The sequence below is a fragment of the Glycine max genome, chromosome 14 (assembly GCF_000004515.6).
Source record: "Glycine max cultivar Williams 82 chromosome 14, Glycine_max_v4.0, whole genome shotgun sequence".
Taxonomy (NCBI): domain Eukaryota; kingdom Viridiplantae; phylum Streptophyta; class Magnoliopsida; order Fabales; family Fabaceae; genus Glycine; species Glycine max.
Genome location: NC_038250.2, coordinates 6,529,415 through 6,548,905, shown reverse-complemented (window position 1 = coordinate 6,548,905; position 19,491 = coordinate 6,529,415). Strand labels below are relative to the sequence as shown.

At 32.8% G+C, this 19,491-nt stretch overlaps 3 protein-coding genes across 6 annotated transcripts; 1 reads left to right on the top strand and 2 right to left on the bottom strand.

The window, feature by feature from the left end:
• Window positions 1-1,583, top strand: AOS1 (allene oxide synthase; the record flags this gene model as incomplete). The annotated part of the gene is given in 4 exon segments (NM_001249503.1): window positions 1-7; window positions 10-23; window positions 26-984; window positions 1,161-1,583. Coding segments are annotated over 4 exon segments (1,310 nt in total), but the record flags the coding sequence as incomplete, so codon positions are not given.
• Window positions 1,584-7,977: 6,394 nt separating this feature from the next.
• Window positions 7,978-19,019, bottom strand: LOC100812048 (exocyst complex component SEC3A). 4 transcript variants are annotated; one of them, XM_041009327.1, is made up of 8 exons: window positions 18,951-19,019; window positions 17,978-18,082; window positions 16,046-16,147; window positions 15,832-15,969; window positions 15,374-15,502; window positions 15,196-15,276; window positions 14,774-14,848; window positions 7,978-8,200 (listed from the first exon to the last, which is right to left on the bottom strand). In XM_041009327.1, the coding sequence occupies exons 1-8, from the start codon at window positions 19,002-19,004 to the stop codon at window positions 8,183-8,185; spliced, it is 702 nt and encodes a 233-aa protein (XP_040865261.1). In that variant the 5' UTR covers window positions 19,005-19,019; the 3' UTR covers window positions 7,978-8,182. The 4 variants fall into 4 exon arrangements, with proteins under 4 accessions (XP_040865261.1, XP_006595945.2, XP_040865262.1 ...); XM_006595882.4 differs by lacking the exon at window positions 7,978-8,200 and having other exon boundaries at window positions 14,033-14,848; XM_041009328.1 differs by lacking the exon at window positions 7,978-8,200 and having other exon boundaries at window positions 14,033-14,848; window positions 16,046-16,143; window positions 18,951-18,981.
• On the bottom strand, window positions 11,026-12,344 carry LOC100813312 (pre-mRNA-splicing factor ISY1 homolog). Its single transcript, XM_003544389.4, has one exon. The coding sequence runs from the start codon at window positions 12,160-12,162 to the stop codon at window positions 11,263-11,265; it is 900 nt and encodes a 299-aa protein (XP_003544437.1). The 5' UTR covers window positions 12,163-12,344; the 3' UTR covers window positions 11,026-11,262.
• Window positions 19,020-19,491: the final 472 nt, after the last annotated feature.

Sequence of the window (19,491 nt, the reverse complement as noted above, 5' to 3'; positions counted from 1 at the left end):
GCGACGAGTCTTCAAGTCCCGCATCAAAAGTACCAGTCAACTGTCTTCCGTACCAACATGCCACCTGGCCCCTTCCTCGCCCCCAACCCAAACGTCGTCGTTCTCCTCGACGCAAAAACCTTCCCCATCCTCTTCGACAACTCCAAGGTCGACAAAAGAGATGTTTTCACCGGCACCTTCATGCCTTCCACCCAACTCACCGGCGGCTACAGAGTCCTCTCCTACCTTGACCCCTCCGAACCCAAACACTCCCTCCTCAAACAACTCATGTTCTTCCTCCTCAAATCCCGACGCGCCCACGTCATCTCTGAGTTCCACGCGTCCTACAAAGACCTCTTCCACGAGCTCGAAGCCAACCTCGCCGAAGCTGGCAAAGCCAGCTTCGGCGACGCCAACGACCAAGCCGCCTTCAACTTCTTGGCACGCTCCCTCTTCAACTCCAACCCCGCCGACACCAAACTTGGCCGCGACGGCCCTAAAATCGTTCAGAAATGGGTCCTATTTCAGCTCGGCCCAATCCTCCGCTTGGGCCTCCCTCAATTCTTGGAAGAATCAACAATCCGGAGCTTCCGCCTACCGTTCTCTCTGATCCAAAAAGATTACCAGAGACTCTACGATTTCTTCTACCAGTCTTCTGGTTCTGTGCTAGACGAAGCGGAGCGATTGGGGATCACGCGCGATGAGGCTTGCCATAATTTGTTATTCGCCACGTGCTTCAACTCCTTCGGCGGGATGAAGCTGTTCTTCCCGAACGTGCTGAAGTGGATCGGACGCGCCGGGGTGAAGCTCCACGCGCGCCTGGCGGAGGAGATTCGCTCCGCCGTGAGAGGCGCCGGCGGGGAGATCACCATGGCGGCGATGGAGAACATGCCGCTGATGAAGTCGGTGGTGTACGAGGCGTTCCGCATCGACCCGCCGGTGCCGTTGCAGTTCGGGAGGGCGAAGAGGGACTTGATCATCGAGAGCCACGACCACGCATTTCAGGTTAATATTTTTTATAGCGGGAAATGGAAGTGACCCTGAAACTATTAATACGATACAACATTCAATTATAAATTGTGATCATTTTAAGTTCGAATTATAGTTATTTTCGTATCAATGGTCTAACAACTTTTTTTCATGATCAAGTAAAGTTTATAATTTGAGGACCCGTGTTTCAGGTGAAGGAAGGGGAAATGCTGTTCGGATACCAACCGTTTGCGACGAAGGATCCTAGGATCTTCGAGAGGGCCGAGGAGTTTGTGGGGGACAGGTTCGTCGGGGAGGAAGGGGAAAAGCTTCTGAAACACGTGCTGTGGTCCAATGGCCCTGAGACCGAATCTCCGACAATTGGGAACAAGCAATGCGCCGGAAAAGACTTCGTCACCTTGGTTTCGAGGCTTCTCGTCGTGGAGTTTTTTCTCCGCTACGACTCGTTCGAGATTCAAGTGGGAACTTCTCCATTGGGTTCTTCCGTTACTATTACTTCCCTAAAGAGAGCAAGCTTTTAGTTAATAATTGTTATTAATTTTGTTTTTGACAGGCTAGGATCATGATATTGTATGGTTACATTTTACATAAAATGTCTTGATTTGATTTTCTTCCTATAATTAAGTCTTACCTAGTCTAGAAGAAGCATTCAACTAAGAAAAGAAAAGTGCAATTTGTTCTTTTGAGTTCTTATTCAGGCGGCTTTTCCCTGCTTCTGCTTTAGACCTTAAACATCCCATTATTACAAATGTCTGGTAACAGCGTTTTGGGCAATCATTATAGTTTCATGGGGTTACGGAGGTGATTACTGTTACTAAAATGATCGGCAAGATACAAATTTATGTTAATGTTAACATAGCTGTAATGTAGTGTTTTCCGCAAGCAGATTGTACACTTGGACTTTAGATTAGTGTTGTCTAATAATAGCTTTGTGGTGGGGCAACGTGCACTCCACTATAACTATATGGATTTTGTTTTTTCCCCCTAATAAAATGGTATAATATACTGCAAGAATTGCATGCTATTATTAGCTAACTTTTTCACCTTTGCCATGTTTTAATAGTGGTCTGAACCAAATAATTCAATTCAAAAAAAAAAAAAAAGAACAAAATAATTGAGGTCACTTATTTCATATTCAGTTAGATTTTTTTTCATTTTAAAAGTCTCTTTATGAAATTTATAAATGTAATTGTTTTTTAAATTAGATTTAATTATTTATTTACTCCTTATAATTTTCAAATTTATTCATTTTAATCCTTATAGTTAATAAGTGATTTTTTTAATCCCTTAAATTTATATTTTAATTCTCAATATATTTTAATTCTCAAGAGATTTTTAGCGTTCAAATTTTTCAACTAACATTAACAGCAAAAAATTTTTAAAAATTAAAATATAAATTTTCAGAAACTAAAAAAAATAAATTTAAAAACTATAAAAATTAAATAAGTAATTAAAACTTTAAATTAATTCAAATATACAGTCCATAGTCCATGGTTATTAGTTATAAAAAAGGTCCGCAACTGTCATTTCATCTGTAATGCCAGAGATTATAGTGTTTTTGCAATCATAATTAGAGTCGTATCAGTTGAATTTATCGACAACCTTCTTCTTTTTTTCTGAATTTATTCACAACCTTGTGTAACACAGAGGATATCGTCATAAAATTACAACTATGAATTTATGATTGTAATTTAAAATCTTGGTACAGGCAATCTAAATGATGAAGATGTAATACTGTTGAAATATAAGTATGTATTTTAAATAATTTGTATTTGTATACTTATAAAATATCATTACGAAAAAAATACTTATAAAACGTGTTACGCTAGTGACTTAGTGTTATAGACTACAGTGTAGTATCTGAAAAGTTGTCAACATAAAATACGTCTGGTAATAGTTCCTCCCCTAAAAAAAACATTCTGAAAGATTAATGACGAATTGCAAAATCATATCATATAATTCAGAAAAGGAATGCGTTCTAATCGAAGGGCTAATAAAAGAGCATCCAGGGAGTCAACAAGTTGGTAACAGATGTCCACCAAAGGGGGAAATGGAAGATATATTGTTCTTAAAATAAGATAATTAGTGATCCAATTGTTAAAAGTATTTGTTTATGATATTCAGTTAAACAGGTGATAACAAAATATGAAAAATTTATTATTATATAACATTAAGTAAAAATAATAATTAAAAGTTATTAGAAAATTGGGTAGGTGATAAAAGTGTATTTAACATAATATTTTTGGGTTAGCAGTATAATTTATTTCCCGATGAAAATTCAACTGTAGTTAGTTTGTGTATACTTGTTTAAGTTCAGGTGTGTTTGGAAAGTGGGGTGGTTTGGTTGAGCTGAGTTTGGAAAGTTAATTTGAGAGGAGGTGGGTCTCGATGCCTCACAGTATGGCGTGTTTGGATTAGCTTTATAATGAGATTCATTAATTAATTTTTTAACAGTGGAAATAAAATAATAAATAATTTTATTTTTTATTTTTGATGGTATCACCATAATATTTGTGGAAGTAAAATTGATTCTTGTGTTATTCATGCACAGTAGTAGTAAATAATCATGTGAGAAATTTATATTATGCACTCTTTTGCATCAACAAAGGCAGAGGTGGGTTTCCATAGGATGCAATCATGCTTGTTATTTATATTATCAGATTACCAAATTTGTTTTGATATGACTCTTTCAGGATATTGAAGATTTTAGGGTAGGGGTACATGTATGGTTCTGGCATTAAAGCTTTGGACAATTTAGTTGAGGAGTTTATAGGAAATAACCAGTTAACTTTTGAAGAATTGAATTCTCAAGTCCTCAAGTATACATGCATCCAATTTCATCCAAATTGTGGAAGAATCACAATTTACCAATGATGATCAGAAATTTTACAGACTTCGAAACAAGTTTGAGGTGACTGAAGTCATTTTTGCCAAACTTGCACAAATCATGATTAGAAAATTTTAGTACTATTTTATTTTTTAACTATGCATCTTATTTTTTTATTGGGTGTAGAGTGTAATGCACGTGAAGAAAAATTGTTATTGGTTAAAGTGATAGAAATGTTTCTTTTAGATATATAATGTTTCTTTTAACAGTTAATATTAATCGGTACAAAAAACTGTTAGTTATTTCAATACTAACACTTTGTCTTTTATGTGGATATAATATTCTCATATCGCAAATTCTTAACGGGTTTGTAATTTTTAAGGAGAATCAAGATTACCGAGAAGAATGAGGATCAAAATGATTGATGTTTTATATTAAGGTAAGTTTTGAATTTGGAGTAAAATAAAAAAAATGTGAAAGAGCATTAGTCAAAATTTCTTATTACTAATCAATTTATCCGTGTTATGTATGAATTATTTTTTTAAAATAATTTTTATAATAATAGAAATTAAGTTAAAAACAATTTTATATAATCAATTTAAAATACTAAAATTAATTTTTATCAGTATGTTGATTGATTTAAGAATTGTAAAAGAAATTCATGTTTTATGATTTTTAAGGAGAATCAAGATTATAAAGGAGAGTGAGAACCGGGATGATTGATGTTTTATTTAAGGTAAGTTCTAAATTTAAAGTAAAAATATATATAAAAAACGTGAAAAAATATTAATCAAAATTCCGTACTATATTAAAATTACTTTTGAATCATAATACAAACAAGTTGTAAATCTATATACAAAAAGAGCCTACGCCAAAAGTACACATTAGTCGAGTTGTAAGATGACTTTTTGTCGCACATAATAACTAATCACTAGGGGTAAAAATAGACCAAGTCGGCCTACAAATTCTACGACTTGACCTACATAAATCTTGGACTGGTCTATTTAATTAAAAGATTAGGCTTAAAATTTTTTAAAAGTCTATTAAATTAAATAGACTAGACTTAGGCTTATTAAAAAGTCTTATAAGCCTGATAGGTCGCCCTATATATATATATATATATATATATATTTATATTATTTTTTGGGTATCAATTTATACTTATTTTGGATACAATTAAAGATTTAATGTGAAGAAGATTTTTAAAAAGGTTATCAGAGGTCAAGTTAGACTTTTAATAAGATCAGACCAATCCAAAATAAAATCTTTGATAGACTATAAGTCAGACTCGGACCTTAAAAATTCATCGCAGGCTAGACTCAAGCCTTTTAAAACCTAGTCTAGCCTATTTCTACCCTTACTAATCACAAGTGATGTAAGGATTGAGGACAATAACTAATCAAACTAAAGTAACCATGAGTTTGCTCCATATTTGGCCAATCAATCAGTGCATGCATTTTCCTCTCGCAGAGTGTGGTTAAAGGATAACTCCCACTGAGGGAGAAGTATGCTAATTTGAGATAAAAGCATGCATTTTCCTCTCGCAGAGTGTGGTTAAAGGATAACTCCCACTGAGGGAGAAGTATGCTAATTTGAGATAAAAGGTGAGTTAAATGGTTAACAAACAAAAAAAAAGAAAAAAATATGGTGATTTTTATCCTTTCTGTTAGTAAAAAATTAATATTTTAATAAATTAATATTTACTTATAAAAAAGTATGTTAATATTTTAATAAATTAATATTTACTTATAAAAAGTATGCTAATTTAATTATTATATAAAACTGTGAACGCCATTTACCAGGAAAATCTATTTTTTTTTTTAAAAAAAGAAATTCTAGGCAACATTGCCTATTTTTTCTGTATCCAAACTATTTTAGAATTTACTCATTTTTAAGTCATGTCCTTTTATCTTCTTTCTCTTTCAATCATATATACTTAATTCTTTCTTACTTCTTCACATGTCCAAAGTGTGAAATAAGATTTCTCTTTATCAAACATCTTGGTCCTTCTCATAATTGTCTATGCTCCATGAAAACTTAGAAACTCCACTGCAAAATAAATCACCATAATGAAAAAGACTAATTTCAACAATTAACTTCTTTTCTATATCAACTGCCAAATCTTCATTCATGGAACATAATATGCTTGACTCAACAACAATTAATTAAATGAAATGTTAGCTAGATATCTGGATTTTTTGCACAATGAATTGGCATGCTTATTGACTCTACATGTGGTTCAAGTCCCTCTAACAACCACCATTAGATGTATAGCTGAATTCTGATTATTTTTTTCTGGCTGTACATGAATCTCTCAAGTGAATGCCTTAATTAGTACGACAATTACACAAACAATCGTAACTCGTAAATCTTGAAATATATTTTTTACAACCCTTTAAGTGCAAACCACTGCCCCTATATATCAGCCTTGAACAAACATAACACATTCACATTTGGTTTGACATATTTTTGTGTTATTTTATTACAACCGTTGGCCTATCATGTATGCATTTGATCATCCAAGTTTAAATCAGTTTTAGTCTATCAATGTGAAAAGATATTTCTGTTTTCCCTTCATGCTTCTGAGCTATATATTCCTTGTACGATTTTATTTGTAAACAGAGCATGCAGTGTAAAAGAGATTTTCATTTTCTGCACAAGGACATATTAACTCAATAAGAATTTATAATCAATTGCAATATGGGTGCCTCTAAACTGAAAGGATGCACGAAAGTGCAACGATAAGCATTAACTTGAAATCAGATTGAGATTATAATCAATTTTAAATTTTGTTAAATATGTATTTGATTTTATTTTAATTATAGATTTTTCAATCAATGATTGTAAGTGCTCTTGAAGTCAATCCTGTGAGACTTCTTTACTTTTATAATATTATATATAATTATAAAGATAAGATATCTTAACCTAAAATAATCTTTCTTTACACATCCTAAAATATTCTTAATTATCTTAATTAATATATGTATATATATTTTGATCATAATCAACTTAATTATTTTAAATCAAAATATTTACTTGTTCTGATAATCTTAAGTATTATATTTATAAAGTTTTATGAATTAAAAATAGATACAAAATTTCTCCAAATTTTTCCTGTTCAATTACATAAAAAATTTCTCTTCAAACTTCTTCACTTTTATTATTGTAAAGATAAATATATGATAAGAATTAATTTAATTATTGAGAATTTTAAATCAAAATATAGATACTTATTGTAATGATTCTAATTACTTTATTTATATAGTTTTATAATTGATAATAGATAAATTTCTTTAAAAAAATGTGTTGATAATAATTTTTTTCATTATTCACAATTTCAAATTAATATATATATATATATATATATATATCATGATTACCTTAATTACTGTATTAATATAATTTTATGAATTGAAAAAATTTCGCTCAAATGTATAAGAATTCACTGTAAAACTTCTTTAATTTTATTAATATAAAGATAAAGATATATTAACCTAAAATAATTTTAATTATCTTAATTTAAACATGTATACCTGTTGACCATAATTAATTTAATTATTCAAAATTTTAAATCAAAATACATGTACTTATCATAATTATCTTAATTACTTGAATTGTGCATCACATCGCCTCTCTCTCACTATCTTTTATATATATATATATATATATATATATATATATATATATATATATATATATATATATATATATTACTCATTTGATTCCTATAATTTTTTCATTTATATCTTTTAGTTTTTATAATTTTAAAATGAGTTTTTTAGTTCTTATAATTTGAAAATAATTTTTTTAGTCCTTATCATTTGCTTCTTAAACCTTGTGTTGTAAGATTGCAAGCCAATTTCCTTGAATTGATGCTATTCCCCTGTAATTCTAAAGGAGAATCCAGATTATATGGATGAGTGAGGACCGAAATGATTGATGAATGTTTTTTGTTTATTCATTATCATAGAATTTATATCAGAAGTCAAGTCATGATTTATTGTTAATTATTTAGGCAGAACGAATGAAACATTTGATATTGTGGAGGGCCTGCTTAGCAATTCCAAACATGATTAGATAGATAAATTCATCTAGAAGAATAATTGAGTAAGTTCAATTTTGAAGTAAAAAAAAATGTGAAAGAGCATTAATCACAATTCCTTACTATATGAAGAATAACATTGAAAAAAATCACCTTTGAATCATAAAACGTTTCAAGTCTTAAATTTGTACACAGGGTCTATGCCAAAAGTGCCCATTACTTGAGTTGTAATATGACTTTTTCAAGCACCAGTAGCTTAGGAATCCCAAAAGCAGATATATTTGCATTGAGTCGTAATCAATTATTATTACTCGATGCAAGTAAGCCATTGATTGCCCATTGCCTCATGCTAGTAAGCCACCCTGCAAGATCATCATAGATCAACAAAAGGAAATTCATCAAAAACTATTTTTTTTAAATAGGACATGTACTAAAATGATCATATGGTTTAGTTATTCCAACAATAGTTTTATGTTGAAATTCGAGGCATGTTAGAAAACAATGTAGTAAATGTTCATGTGAGAAAGTCATACTGCTGCTATTGCTCTAAATTGGCATCGTTTTCTTTTAAACAGCCGAAAGCAATTTTTTTTAACAAAAGCCATAGATAGGACACAAGCCGTGACCCAAATACAAGTCGTATTGCTGCATGGCCCCATCAAACCAATACATTAAATGCATGGTGCTATTGGTTTTAACACCAATACCCTCAGCCTAAAAAGCTCAGAACAATGATAAATCAGAAAGAAAATGAGTAGTCACAAAAACAACCAACGCCCCCAAATCTCATCCAAAGATATCATTCGGAGAAGCTTACGTATCCACCGTCATTCCTCTGCCAACACAAACATCTCTCATGATACTACACTGCAAGTAAAAGTTTCTTCTAAATGGCCATTGTTAACATATCACAAACCAACAACCCGAATTATATAAGGTGTTTCCGAATTGAAGGATCAAACCGGTATATTCAAAAGGTTAAAATATGTTTTAAGTATCTATAAATTATTAACCAATTTAGTTTTAGGTCCGTAATATTTTTTTTTTCGTTGAGTCCTTGATAGACTCAAAACTCCACTCCTTTTTGCTTTTAATTTTAGATTGTAATTTCAGATATGGAATTTTAGTGTTCGGTGGCTGTTGAATAGTTTGTGAAGAATTTGTACTCTAGGTGTTCAATGAAATACTCTTTGCATGTGTAATGCAATGTTGATAGCGGAAAGGGTTCCAGATCTATGTGAGCTCCAATGGCATGTGTATTCAGAAGATAGAGTTTGAGGGCAAATAGCGGAGTATAATTCTAGTTGTTTTTAAATCGATAGAAGATGTAATCTAATTTTTTTTTAAAAAAAGATGTTGCGGTTTTTTTAGCATAAAAAAATTCCATTTAAAAATTGATATAGCAGAAATTTAAAGCAAAATTGTTAATATATTAAGACCTAAAACATATTTTAGCAATACTCAAAAAGATAAACCTCAATGCAAGTCTTGAGTCTCATACAAATCATATGATCCTAAAATACTTTATGGAACAATCTTTTGTGTCTTTATATTCAATAGATATTAATTCTCCTCTAATGTCTACTTTATACCAATATACTTATCTTGACTTTCACCTTTATTATTCTTTAAAAAAAAAGATTTGGCCTAAAATTCTTTATTAGTGTCTAATGAAATTGACAAATATAAATCAAAAACTTTTATACTTGTGAATAATTTCATAACATCCAGTAAATTCTTTCTTCATAGCGATTTTTAAGGGAATTGCATAATCCCTTTATTTTCTCACATTTCAATTGTCTAGAAATTTCACTCCCACTAACTTTTGGAATGTGAGTTTAGGATAAACTCTTTTATGATAATATAATTCTTCTACAACTTCAGAGCAGCTATTGCTTCTGGTTTAAAATCAACTAGCAGACCCAATACATGCCTAACCTCTGCTAGAGTTAATCTCCAGGTCATAGGTCCAGAGTTTTCACCCCAGAAATCTAGAATCTCAGAAACCTTATCTAAATTTAGAATTTTTGCCATTTGAGTAAGACGGGCAAACTTGTCTCTAACAATTCTGTGTCATGACACTGAAATGGCTTACCATAGCTCTAGCATCTCGATCAAGCAGAAGACCACCTAGCTGACTAAATCATCAATACTACAATTTTTGAATTTTGTTAGATAAATATATCTTTTATATGTACTTTTATATATTTTATGCTTGTTAACATCACTCTAATCAATCATCTCCATATTTATGTTAACCAAAGGATTAAGCATTAAGCACATAAGTGCATGGTACATAGAATGAAATCATCAATACTACAATTTCTTCTAAAGCATACTTCGAGCGCATTCCCGAATCAATTATATCCATTTTCATGTCAACAAAAAGTTTCTACAAATTTGACCATGTATTCATCACAACATTCAGGGGACAGTTATAACATCCTCAATCTGTGATTTTGAAGTTGCCAAAATGAAAATCTTAAAAATTGGTGTGTTCTATTATACTGATGTATTTATATATTTATCCACAACTTATTTGTACATATGAATAGAAATCTAAACCATGTTATTAACTTATTATAATTCAGAACTGCATACGGCACAAATCAAATGACACAAACTCCATCCACATGCTTATGCCAAAAACAACTGCTCTATCAATTTTCATCATGATTATCAATAAATATCGATGTTCTCTTATGATTAATCCATACACTAGGAATATCAAATTAACTTATAATAAGACCCCAGGCACACCATGCATAGGGCAGCGGTGCGCCAACCATACTTACTACTACAATTAATTTCATTCATAATTCAAAATTTAATGAATTTCATTAACCAGTATAACTATAAGGTACTAAAAAATATATACCACTCACCTCAGCACATCAAATAGGGCTTCCGTTGGTACTTACAGCTAAGGATCACAAGCAATAATCAAACCCCAAACATTTAGTTGATGCACCTCAAGCCTAAGCCAACCTTCATTGACTCCCCATTTTTAAAAATGAGCAAGAATATGCCAGACTATAATACAACACATCTCTAGAGAGAGCCTAAAAACATCAATTAACACAATAAAACCACACATCAATTGTATATCAATGTTCTGGCAAACAGCACCTCAAATTGCCAGCATGGTGCATTTCATTTTTTTCTCAAGTAACACACCACCATGATCTAATAAATAAATCATTCAAAATTTCACACAAAAAAGTGGTACTATCACAAGTTAGCAACAGATTCATTTCTCTGCATCTAAACTAACTCAAATTCAACACATAATAAGTAATAACCAATTATCCACTAAATTTCCAAACTCAAGAAAAAGAACACCAATTTTCTCAGTAAAGCCCAAGATCCATTTGCACGTAGTTCATTGAGCACATATTAGATTAGCACGTAGGAACCAACCAACCTAACGCTGAATGTTGAGCATGTCCTTGGCCTCAGTCTGCTCCTCCACGAGCCCCTCACTCGCGTACCTACTCAACAGATCCTTCTTCTTCTTCTCCAGCACCCTCCTCTCAATCTCCTTCTCATCCGGAAGCGGCACGTGCACCACAAACTCCCTCCTCTCCCTCTCCTCCTCTCTCTCCCTCGCCCTCTCCTCCTCCACCACCTCCTCCTCATCCTCCTTCAGCACCTCCCTCGCCACCGCGGTCACCTCTGCCACCTCCCCGCTCACCACCCCTTTCCTCGCCTCCCTCCTCACCTCATCCAACCTCCTCCACTCCTCCGCCGCCTCCCGCCTCATCGCCTCCTCCGCCGGCCCCTCCAGCCGCGCCAGCACACCGTCCTCCTCATCACGGTAACCATAATAACTCGCATCAATTCTCTTATAAATGTCATATCGAGTACGCCGCCTTCGAAGCTCGGGGGGTTTTTCGAAGAGCTCCTTGACGCCGGGGAGCTTCTTGGCAGCCCCGAAGTAGCGGTATCCCGGGCCACGGCCACCCGGGTTCGGGACGTCGACGATGTTTCCATCGAGGTCCGTCATCTTCGCGGAGTGCTTCGAGTAATTCGGCCCGCCGAGCTCCACAATGCGGCGTTCCCAGTGGGATTTTTCGCGGATGAGCTTGTTGATCTCGTCGTTGAGATCGCGGAGGCGGTGTTCGCCGAGACCCTCGTTCTGGATCTCGGCAACTTTCCGGCCGATCTCCCGCATGATCTGCTGCCGCCACTTGTCGGCCTCCGAGAGGTCGCGGCACTCTGAGGCGAGGAAGGGGCGGCGCTCCTTCGGCTTCTTCTTCTCCTCCGCCTTCATGGTGATGAAGCGGTTGAGCATCGACTGGGCCTTCTCCTCGTTACGAGCCATCTTCCGAGAAAGAAACCCCAACTGGGAGAAGAATTTGAATGAGAAAAAAAACCCTAACTGAGTGTGCGTGAAGAATTTGACTGATTAGGTTTGGAAGAACTTGGATGAGTGTTCAAAAGCCTGTGTCTCTATCCTTCCCTCCACTCAAGGGCTTTTATTTCTGCTATAACAAATAAGGATGCGGATACACGAGACAGCGTATATCTTTTTTTATTTTATTATTTTAGTTTTATGCGCTGAAATTAATATATTATTATGTATTTATTTATTTTAATTTCCCTTGTTTTTTACTTATTATTCTTTATTTATTTGTTAAGTCAATTTAAAATTAATAATTTTTATTACTTGTTTTAAGGAACTTGAGGAAGGCGAATAATTAAAAAAAATATTGAACAAACTGAAAATTTTTTAGTAAATTGAAAATAATTATTTCTAAAGTAACACATAATTTTTTTTATTAAAAAAAGACTTTAAATTTTAAAATATATATATTCTTTTACTTGAAAGTATGTGTGTGTATTTTGATGGTTTTCATTATTAAAATGTTGTTATTCTGATTATTTTATTACTAATTTATATATAATTATTATTATTGTTTATTTATTTGTCTGATTATGATAAATTATTTTATAATTTGTAATAATTACAATAATATTTAACTATTTTTATTTTTACTATTTTGATACGTTTTTTATGCTAATATTGATAATTTTTAATTTTTTAATCAATTATAATATTACTTCGTATTAATATTTAAGTGTGGATATTTTTATATCTTGTTATAATATTACTTCATTATTTTTATTTAATAAAATCTTATTTTATTTTTATGTCGAATTTCAATAATTTATTTTTCTAGAATATATCAGTATTATATTCATTTGAAAAGGCTACTATTGTGCCAGATTTATATATTTCATTATAGTATATTTGCCTCGGATCTTTTAGTAATCGTTTTTTTAGAGATTAATTACTGTAAATGACGTTACTTTTGCTACAGTTACAATTGCCGGAGATTTATATATAAACTATAGATATTTATACTATTGATAATACTGCAGTTGAGTGACATTATATGAAATTCTTCCCGATCTATTTTTATTGTATAAATGTAAACTTTTAGATTCTAGCAAAGTTTTCCACGGCAAGATTGGTTGCATTTGGCATTGGGTGACATATCTTTTGAATTTTATTAATCACCCATTGAGTTGAGGGTACAAAACAAAGATGTTTATAGTATATTGCTGATTTGAGGTGTCAATCTTATAATTTATTAGTGTATGTGTATAGAATTCTTTCTTTTTAAATTGTTCTAATCTGCTTAAGTGCAGATAATGGCAATTGGTGATGGGGAAAATGATGTGGAGATGCTTGAGTTGGCTTCTCTAGGCATCGCACTTAGTAATGGATCAGAGAAGACCAAATCCGTGGCTAACGTAATTGGTTTGAGCAATGACGAAGATGGTGCAGCAGATGCCATCTACCGGTATGCATTCTGAGCAACAGAAGGCTACAATAAGCTATCACCCCTGATTAATTATCTTTTCCCCATTTATTTTCTTTCACAAAAAGTTGAACATGAGGAAAGCATAGTTATTAGAATTTTACGTTTCATTATTCGAATGTTACGATTTGATACAATTCGATTACCTACCCATTCTTATAATAAGATGAATCTTAAATGACTCTGTATCATAAGATACATGAATGAATTAGTGTAATTCGGTATCATAGATATGATTCAACAATTCGTTCTATGATCCATTTATTGACTTCACTAACTCGTGAAAAAAAATTGAAGTCATTGAAATTGTTGAATTGAAGGAACACTTCAGAACTTAGCCTATTTGATTATTCCACTACTTATTTGTCACTCACTCATTCAATGAATATAATATACTTAACTATTACTTGTTTTGTTTCAGTTCTTCTAAATTAAAAGCTTAACAAACACATATAACTATTAATATTGTTTAATGATAGTTTTGGTTAAGTTGTTTCATCTATCTCTACTATTTACATTGAACATTATATATCATCTATATGATATATTTGAAATAATTTTTCATTGTTTGAATTTATTGGATACAAATTATGATTCATGATTCAAAAATTAGCTCAATGATTTACGATTTGAATTTTGATTTGATAACCTGGGAGGAAAGTATGTCATGCCATCATTTATCTCAATCATTATAAGAATTAGTAACTAATCCTTCTTTTATTAAGTTTTCATAGGGTTTATGTAAAAGTCTCCTAAGGCGTGTCATCTTTGCTTTACCTTGTACGATATGAATTATGAAGAAAGGAAAATTCAGGCTGTTACCGTGACCAATATGACGAACATTATTTTGGGTTACATGCATATGCCTTGGAAATAATAACATGTGGGTCATGGAATTTTTCGGAAGTTTATAATCCTCCCTGTCAATAATTGACTTTTTTTTCAATTTATTTTTTATATTTTGATTAGGTAAGTAATCACATTAATTAATAATTTTTCACATGTATAATGGTTACTTCTCAGTTCATACAAAGATAAAGGAGTGTGTCATAATAAGAAAGCCAGACAATTAAGAAACAAATAAAACCAACATGAAGTGCAACAGACCTCCCTGCGAAGAAGCAAGTTCAGAGAACTGCAATAAGCTTTTCTCAGTGGACCCAAACAATTCTTGTCAAGACTCTGCAAGTGCCCAGGAAGATAATTTAGGTATAAAAACAAAGAAAATCACTGAAGAAATATATGTATCCAAAACAAAATTAATGAAGGAATAGTAAGGGACTGTTTTGATTTGAGAAAACGTTTTCTAATTTCATTCTGTTTTTACTTTTATGTACAACAACGCCACAATATTTTAATTTGGTTTATACTTTAAAATTTTCAAATATTTGTATAAGAAACGGGGAAATCAACTTTTCTCAAAGCTTTCAAAATAGGAAACAAAGTGAAAACAAGGTGACATTTTTGTATTCAAAAGTAACAGAAAACATTTTCTAAAAGTAAACAGGTCCTGAATCCCAAATTTTAACCTTCAAATGTTGCAGAAGACGTGCATATGTCCTGCACTTGTACCGCAGGTCAGCATGATCAGGCCTCTTTAACTGCCCCCGCTGTTCAGAGGAAGAAGAAAAAGTGATACCAATAAATTCCTTCAAAATTCAAAAGACCTCAAAAGTGACAATTCTAAAACAAATTTACAGAAAATACCTGAGAAAAGTAACTTTTATCACTTATCATGAGGTCCACCAAACTAGCAAAATAATTTCTCAAGAATTCAGAGGCTCTCCTGACAAAAGTAGATTTTAATTTTTCAAGTTCTGCACGCTTCTCTTTAACCTGTAACAGGTAGCAGGAACCGCCATCGGAACAAAATTTTTAGGTCCAACACATTTTTGACATATCAACCAAAGCCAGAATACTTTCACTTGGCTTTGTGATTCCAAATTCATAGTACTCACAATTCTCTCCAACCAATCCAAAATGGACGAAACTAATGAATGAAAAATCATATCTATCACCTTAAAAAGATTTCCATTAATATTTTTCTAAAATAAATACAACAAGCACTCTATGTCTCATTGATAATTTTGTTTCATAAATGGCCAAATCATGATCGGTTTATTTTACCAGATATTTTTAAGAGAAAAGTAAAGAAAGGAACATACAGTTCTCATGTTTGCATAACTAGGATCTAGATTAGGCACTCCAAGACCACGCAAGGCACTGGTCAACCATTCACATGCTTCTACATTTTGAAGCATTCGAGCTTCATCAAATGAACCTCCAGTCAAATTTGTGGCATACTACACCCAACAAAACATCATTAAAATAAATAAAAGCTAGGAAGTTATCTGGCTTAAATTAGGATACAAGGCATACCTCAGAAGGGACACGCAATCGCTCAAGAAGCTTATCAAGCTCTTCAATGAGAGATTTGTTATTTACTGATTGCATTTCCAGGTTGTTATTGCGGGTTTCTATCTGGACATAAGAAAAGTTATTAAGAAAAAACAAAGTAAGAGGCCAGTGCTTTTCAAGAACTCCTACATCTGAAATTATATCACCTAGAAAAGCAAATAGAACTGAAATAGTGAAATCTCATAAAGCAGAAAGCAACTTCCACAGCACCACAAAATGGTCACTGTAGAAATAATTGTGACCATAATTCAACTTTACAAAGGTAAAATCCAATTTATATTAATATCATTTTAAACTCACTGAAAATATTTGGCATGAACCAACTGTCCCAAAACCTGTTTTATATTTTATTTTTAGAGAAAATAAGAAAACTTAGGAAAGAGAAGACAGTGAGTATATACAATGGGAGAAGGACAAACTATCCTCCATGACAAATTCACTCGAGAGGAAGGGAGAGGGAGAGAGAAATTGAAGTTTAGTAGTACAATAGCCTCAAGTTTAGATGGGTGTATTTAAGAAGGAAGGAAGGAAATGGAGAGGATGAAATAATTTTCTCTATGGTTTTTTTTTGGTACCTATGACATCGGGGCGGAGTATCCACCAACCTTGTTGATGACTAATCCCTACAGAGAAACCTGACCGGCCATCTTTAATGGGATCTCTTCTCCTAACCACGTTTTTTTTTTCCATCTATAAGACTAGAATCTGAAACCTTGCTTAAGGGAACCAAGTCCAGTATCACTTGGACCAATGACTTATTAGTTTTCTCTATGGTTTGGATGGGTGAAAATTAAAGGGGAGGAGAATTAAATTTGTGGGACCCACTACAAAAATAATTCCCCCCTCATAAGCCATGAAATGGAGAAGAAACAGTCTCTATTTTTTAAGTTTTTCTTGAGTTATAAATATTTGAAAAAAAAATTATAACATAAAAAATGCAAGGAAAAAAACTAATATAATAAAAAGTTCATATATTATTAAGGTAAATTTAATTTATTAATTAATATAAAAATAAAAATGTTTATTTATTTATTTACGCTCTCTTTTTCACTCATCCAAATAAGCAGAGACAAATTCCCCTACCTCTTTCCTTCCTATTTCTATTTAATCAAACAAAACATTGTTTCCACTATATTTCTCTTATATTTCTATCCTTATTTCTTTCCTCTCTATTTAACTCCTAATCAAACAAAGCATAAAGCTCCCCCATGGCTCCATCCCTCTCTAATGAAAACCCCCTTATGGAAGCTATGGGACAAACACAAAAGAGATTCCATATATACACTTCTATGTCAATTGACAGATCAAGAGGTAGCATAATATCTTTAAACCACATAATTGCATTTTACATAAAGTTTTTCCCTTCTTACTCTAGCCAAATCCAAAAAATATATATAAAAACTGCTCCAAATTAAGACCTGAGATTCAGCAAAGCTTCTAATTATTCCGTTTCTGATTAAACTAAAAATTGAGTAATGTAAAAATATCGGGGCAACTGTTTCCAAGCTAACACAAATATCAGGATATAGATGTTTTATTTTCACTGGTTTACCTTCTATATAACTGTTATTTTCCATTGTTCTTAATAATGACTTTGGGAAGTGAATTTTAAGATGCAAATAAATATGAGCTATTATATAACAGAGAAAACAAAGAAGTAACACAAACATCATGAACAACTTCGCTTCATAACTGGAGGAAAAGAGAATTGAGGTGCACCACATAAACTAAATACAATGTACTAGACTAATGCATAAATTGCCTTGCCTTAACAAAGGAACAAAGAAAACTAAACAAATGAACCATGCTTCCAGCAAACACGGCCATTACAACCAGAGAGTAAATTGTATCTAGGAAGTTTATATTCTTAAACTGAAGGGCACAGGTCCTTACTGATGCAATATCCTCCCTCATGTGCCGGAGTTTTACATTGAATATGCTTAACCATTCATCCATATCTTCCACACAACTGGTTGCAGCATCAAGCCCTTGCAACACCTACAAGGCACAAAGTAGTATGAACCACTCTATGAGAACAACCTAATTTATTATAAATAAATAAAAAGAAAAATGGAGATTTGTGAAATTGATTTGCATTATAATCGCAACTCTATCACTCAAATGGATGAAATGACAATAATGAGATACTGTTACAACTCAGCACAATTTATAGTTTCAAGATGTTTAAATAATTAACTCATAGCTTAGACAACACAAAATCCTAGTTCACTCTATCATTTAAAACATACAAAGGTAGAAAATTAAGCTTCCATAAAACATGCGAACCAAGGGGCCTGTTTACAAGAACATATAGCAAACAAGAAGGCAATACCCAACAAAGAAAGATCTTAGAATTGGGGTTCAAGGCCTAACTCAACCTCACAAAACCAGCTTGTAAAGTGAGAATAGACCAAGCTTTATGAACTCTATTTAAACCACATCTCTTGTCAATTTGGGACTAAACAGCCACCCCCCTAGGTTGCAATTCAGGCAATCCAAAGAGGCCCCAATTAAGACGGGCAATGGATGATTGCAACTAAGGTGGCTTTCCAACACACACCCTCATGCCTAGGTCTATGGGCCTGAAGCATGACAATGCAGGTGGCCCAACAATGGATCCAGAAAAAGCTCAAATAATATCCTAAATTTTGGGTTCAAGGCCTAACTCAACCTCACAAACCAACTTGTAAGGTGAGGATTGCACAAGCTTTAGAAACTCTATTTAAGCCATATCTCTAGTCTACGTGGGACTAAATGCACCTCCTCAAGGTTACACTTAAGGCAACCTAAAGAGGCTGCAATTAAGGCAGAGCAGGGGAAACCAAAACTTCCAACAAAAGGTCATCAACTCAGAGAATGGTAATACCTCATCCATCAAAGGTTCACTTTCTAAAAGAGCATGCACATTTGGCTGTGGCATATTATAAATATTAAAAATAGAGCACTAACTATATGAGATGGATTTCTAAAATTTCATTGATTAGGAATTTATTTCAGACATGCTTATACGTAGAAAAATTTAGAGTCCAGATGTAGTCATGTTTGCGTAACAAAATCATGAACATAAAAGTGAATGCTCAAACTTTACATGCGTGTCACAATCCAAAAGAGCAGTTTTACGTGCAATAAATTTCTTGGTAATGACCGGTTGCTAAACACATTTTAAGGGTGAAAACTGAAAATTGAAAAGAAAACTAATTACAATTCAATATCCTCCAGGTTAAAGCATACCTCACAAGTAATTAAAAGAATTTTAATCCCCCATGATTGTGCCTTGTGGTCAAAATCAACCACACAAGGCAATTATGGCTCAATGAAGAGTCATGCCTCATAAGTCCTTACAATTTTGACTTCCAATTATAGTCTCTGTTTTTTTTTTAAGTTCTGGAAATGCAAATTTATGTTTG

Coding starts and splice junctions, on each gene's coding strand:
- LOC100813312 (XM_003544389.4), bottom strand. CDS start 12,162: ATGGCTCGTAACGAGGAGAAGGCCCAGTCGATGCTCAACCGCTTCATC.
- LOC100812048 (XM_006595882.4), bottom strand. CDS start 19,004: ATGCCACAGCCAAATGTGCATGCTCTTTTAGAAAGTGAACCTTTGATG. Junction 15,277..15,373: donor ATAAAAGTTACTTTTCTCAG/GTATTTTCTGTA, acceptor TCCTCTGAACAG/CGGGGGCAGTTAAAGAGGCC. Junction 14,849..15,195: donor GTCTTCTGCAACATTTGAAG/GTTAAAATTTGG, acceptor GGGCACTTGCAG/AGTCTTGACAAGAATTGTTT.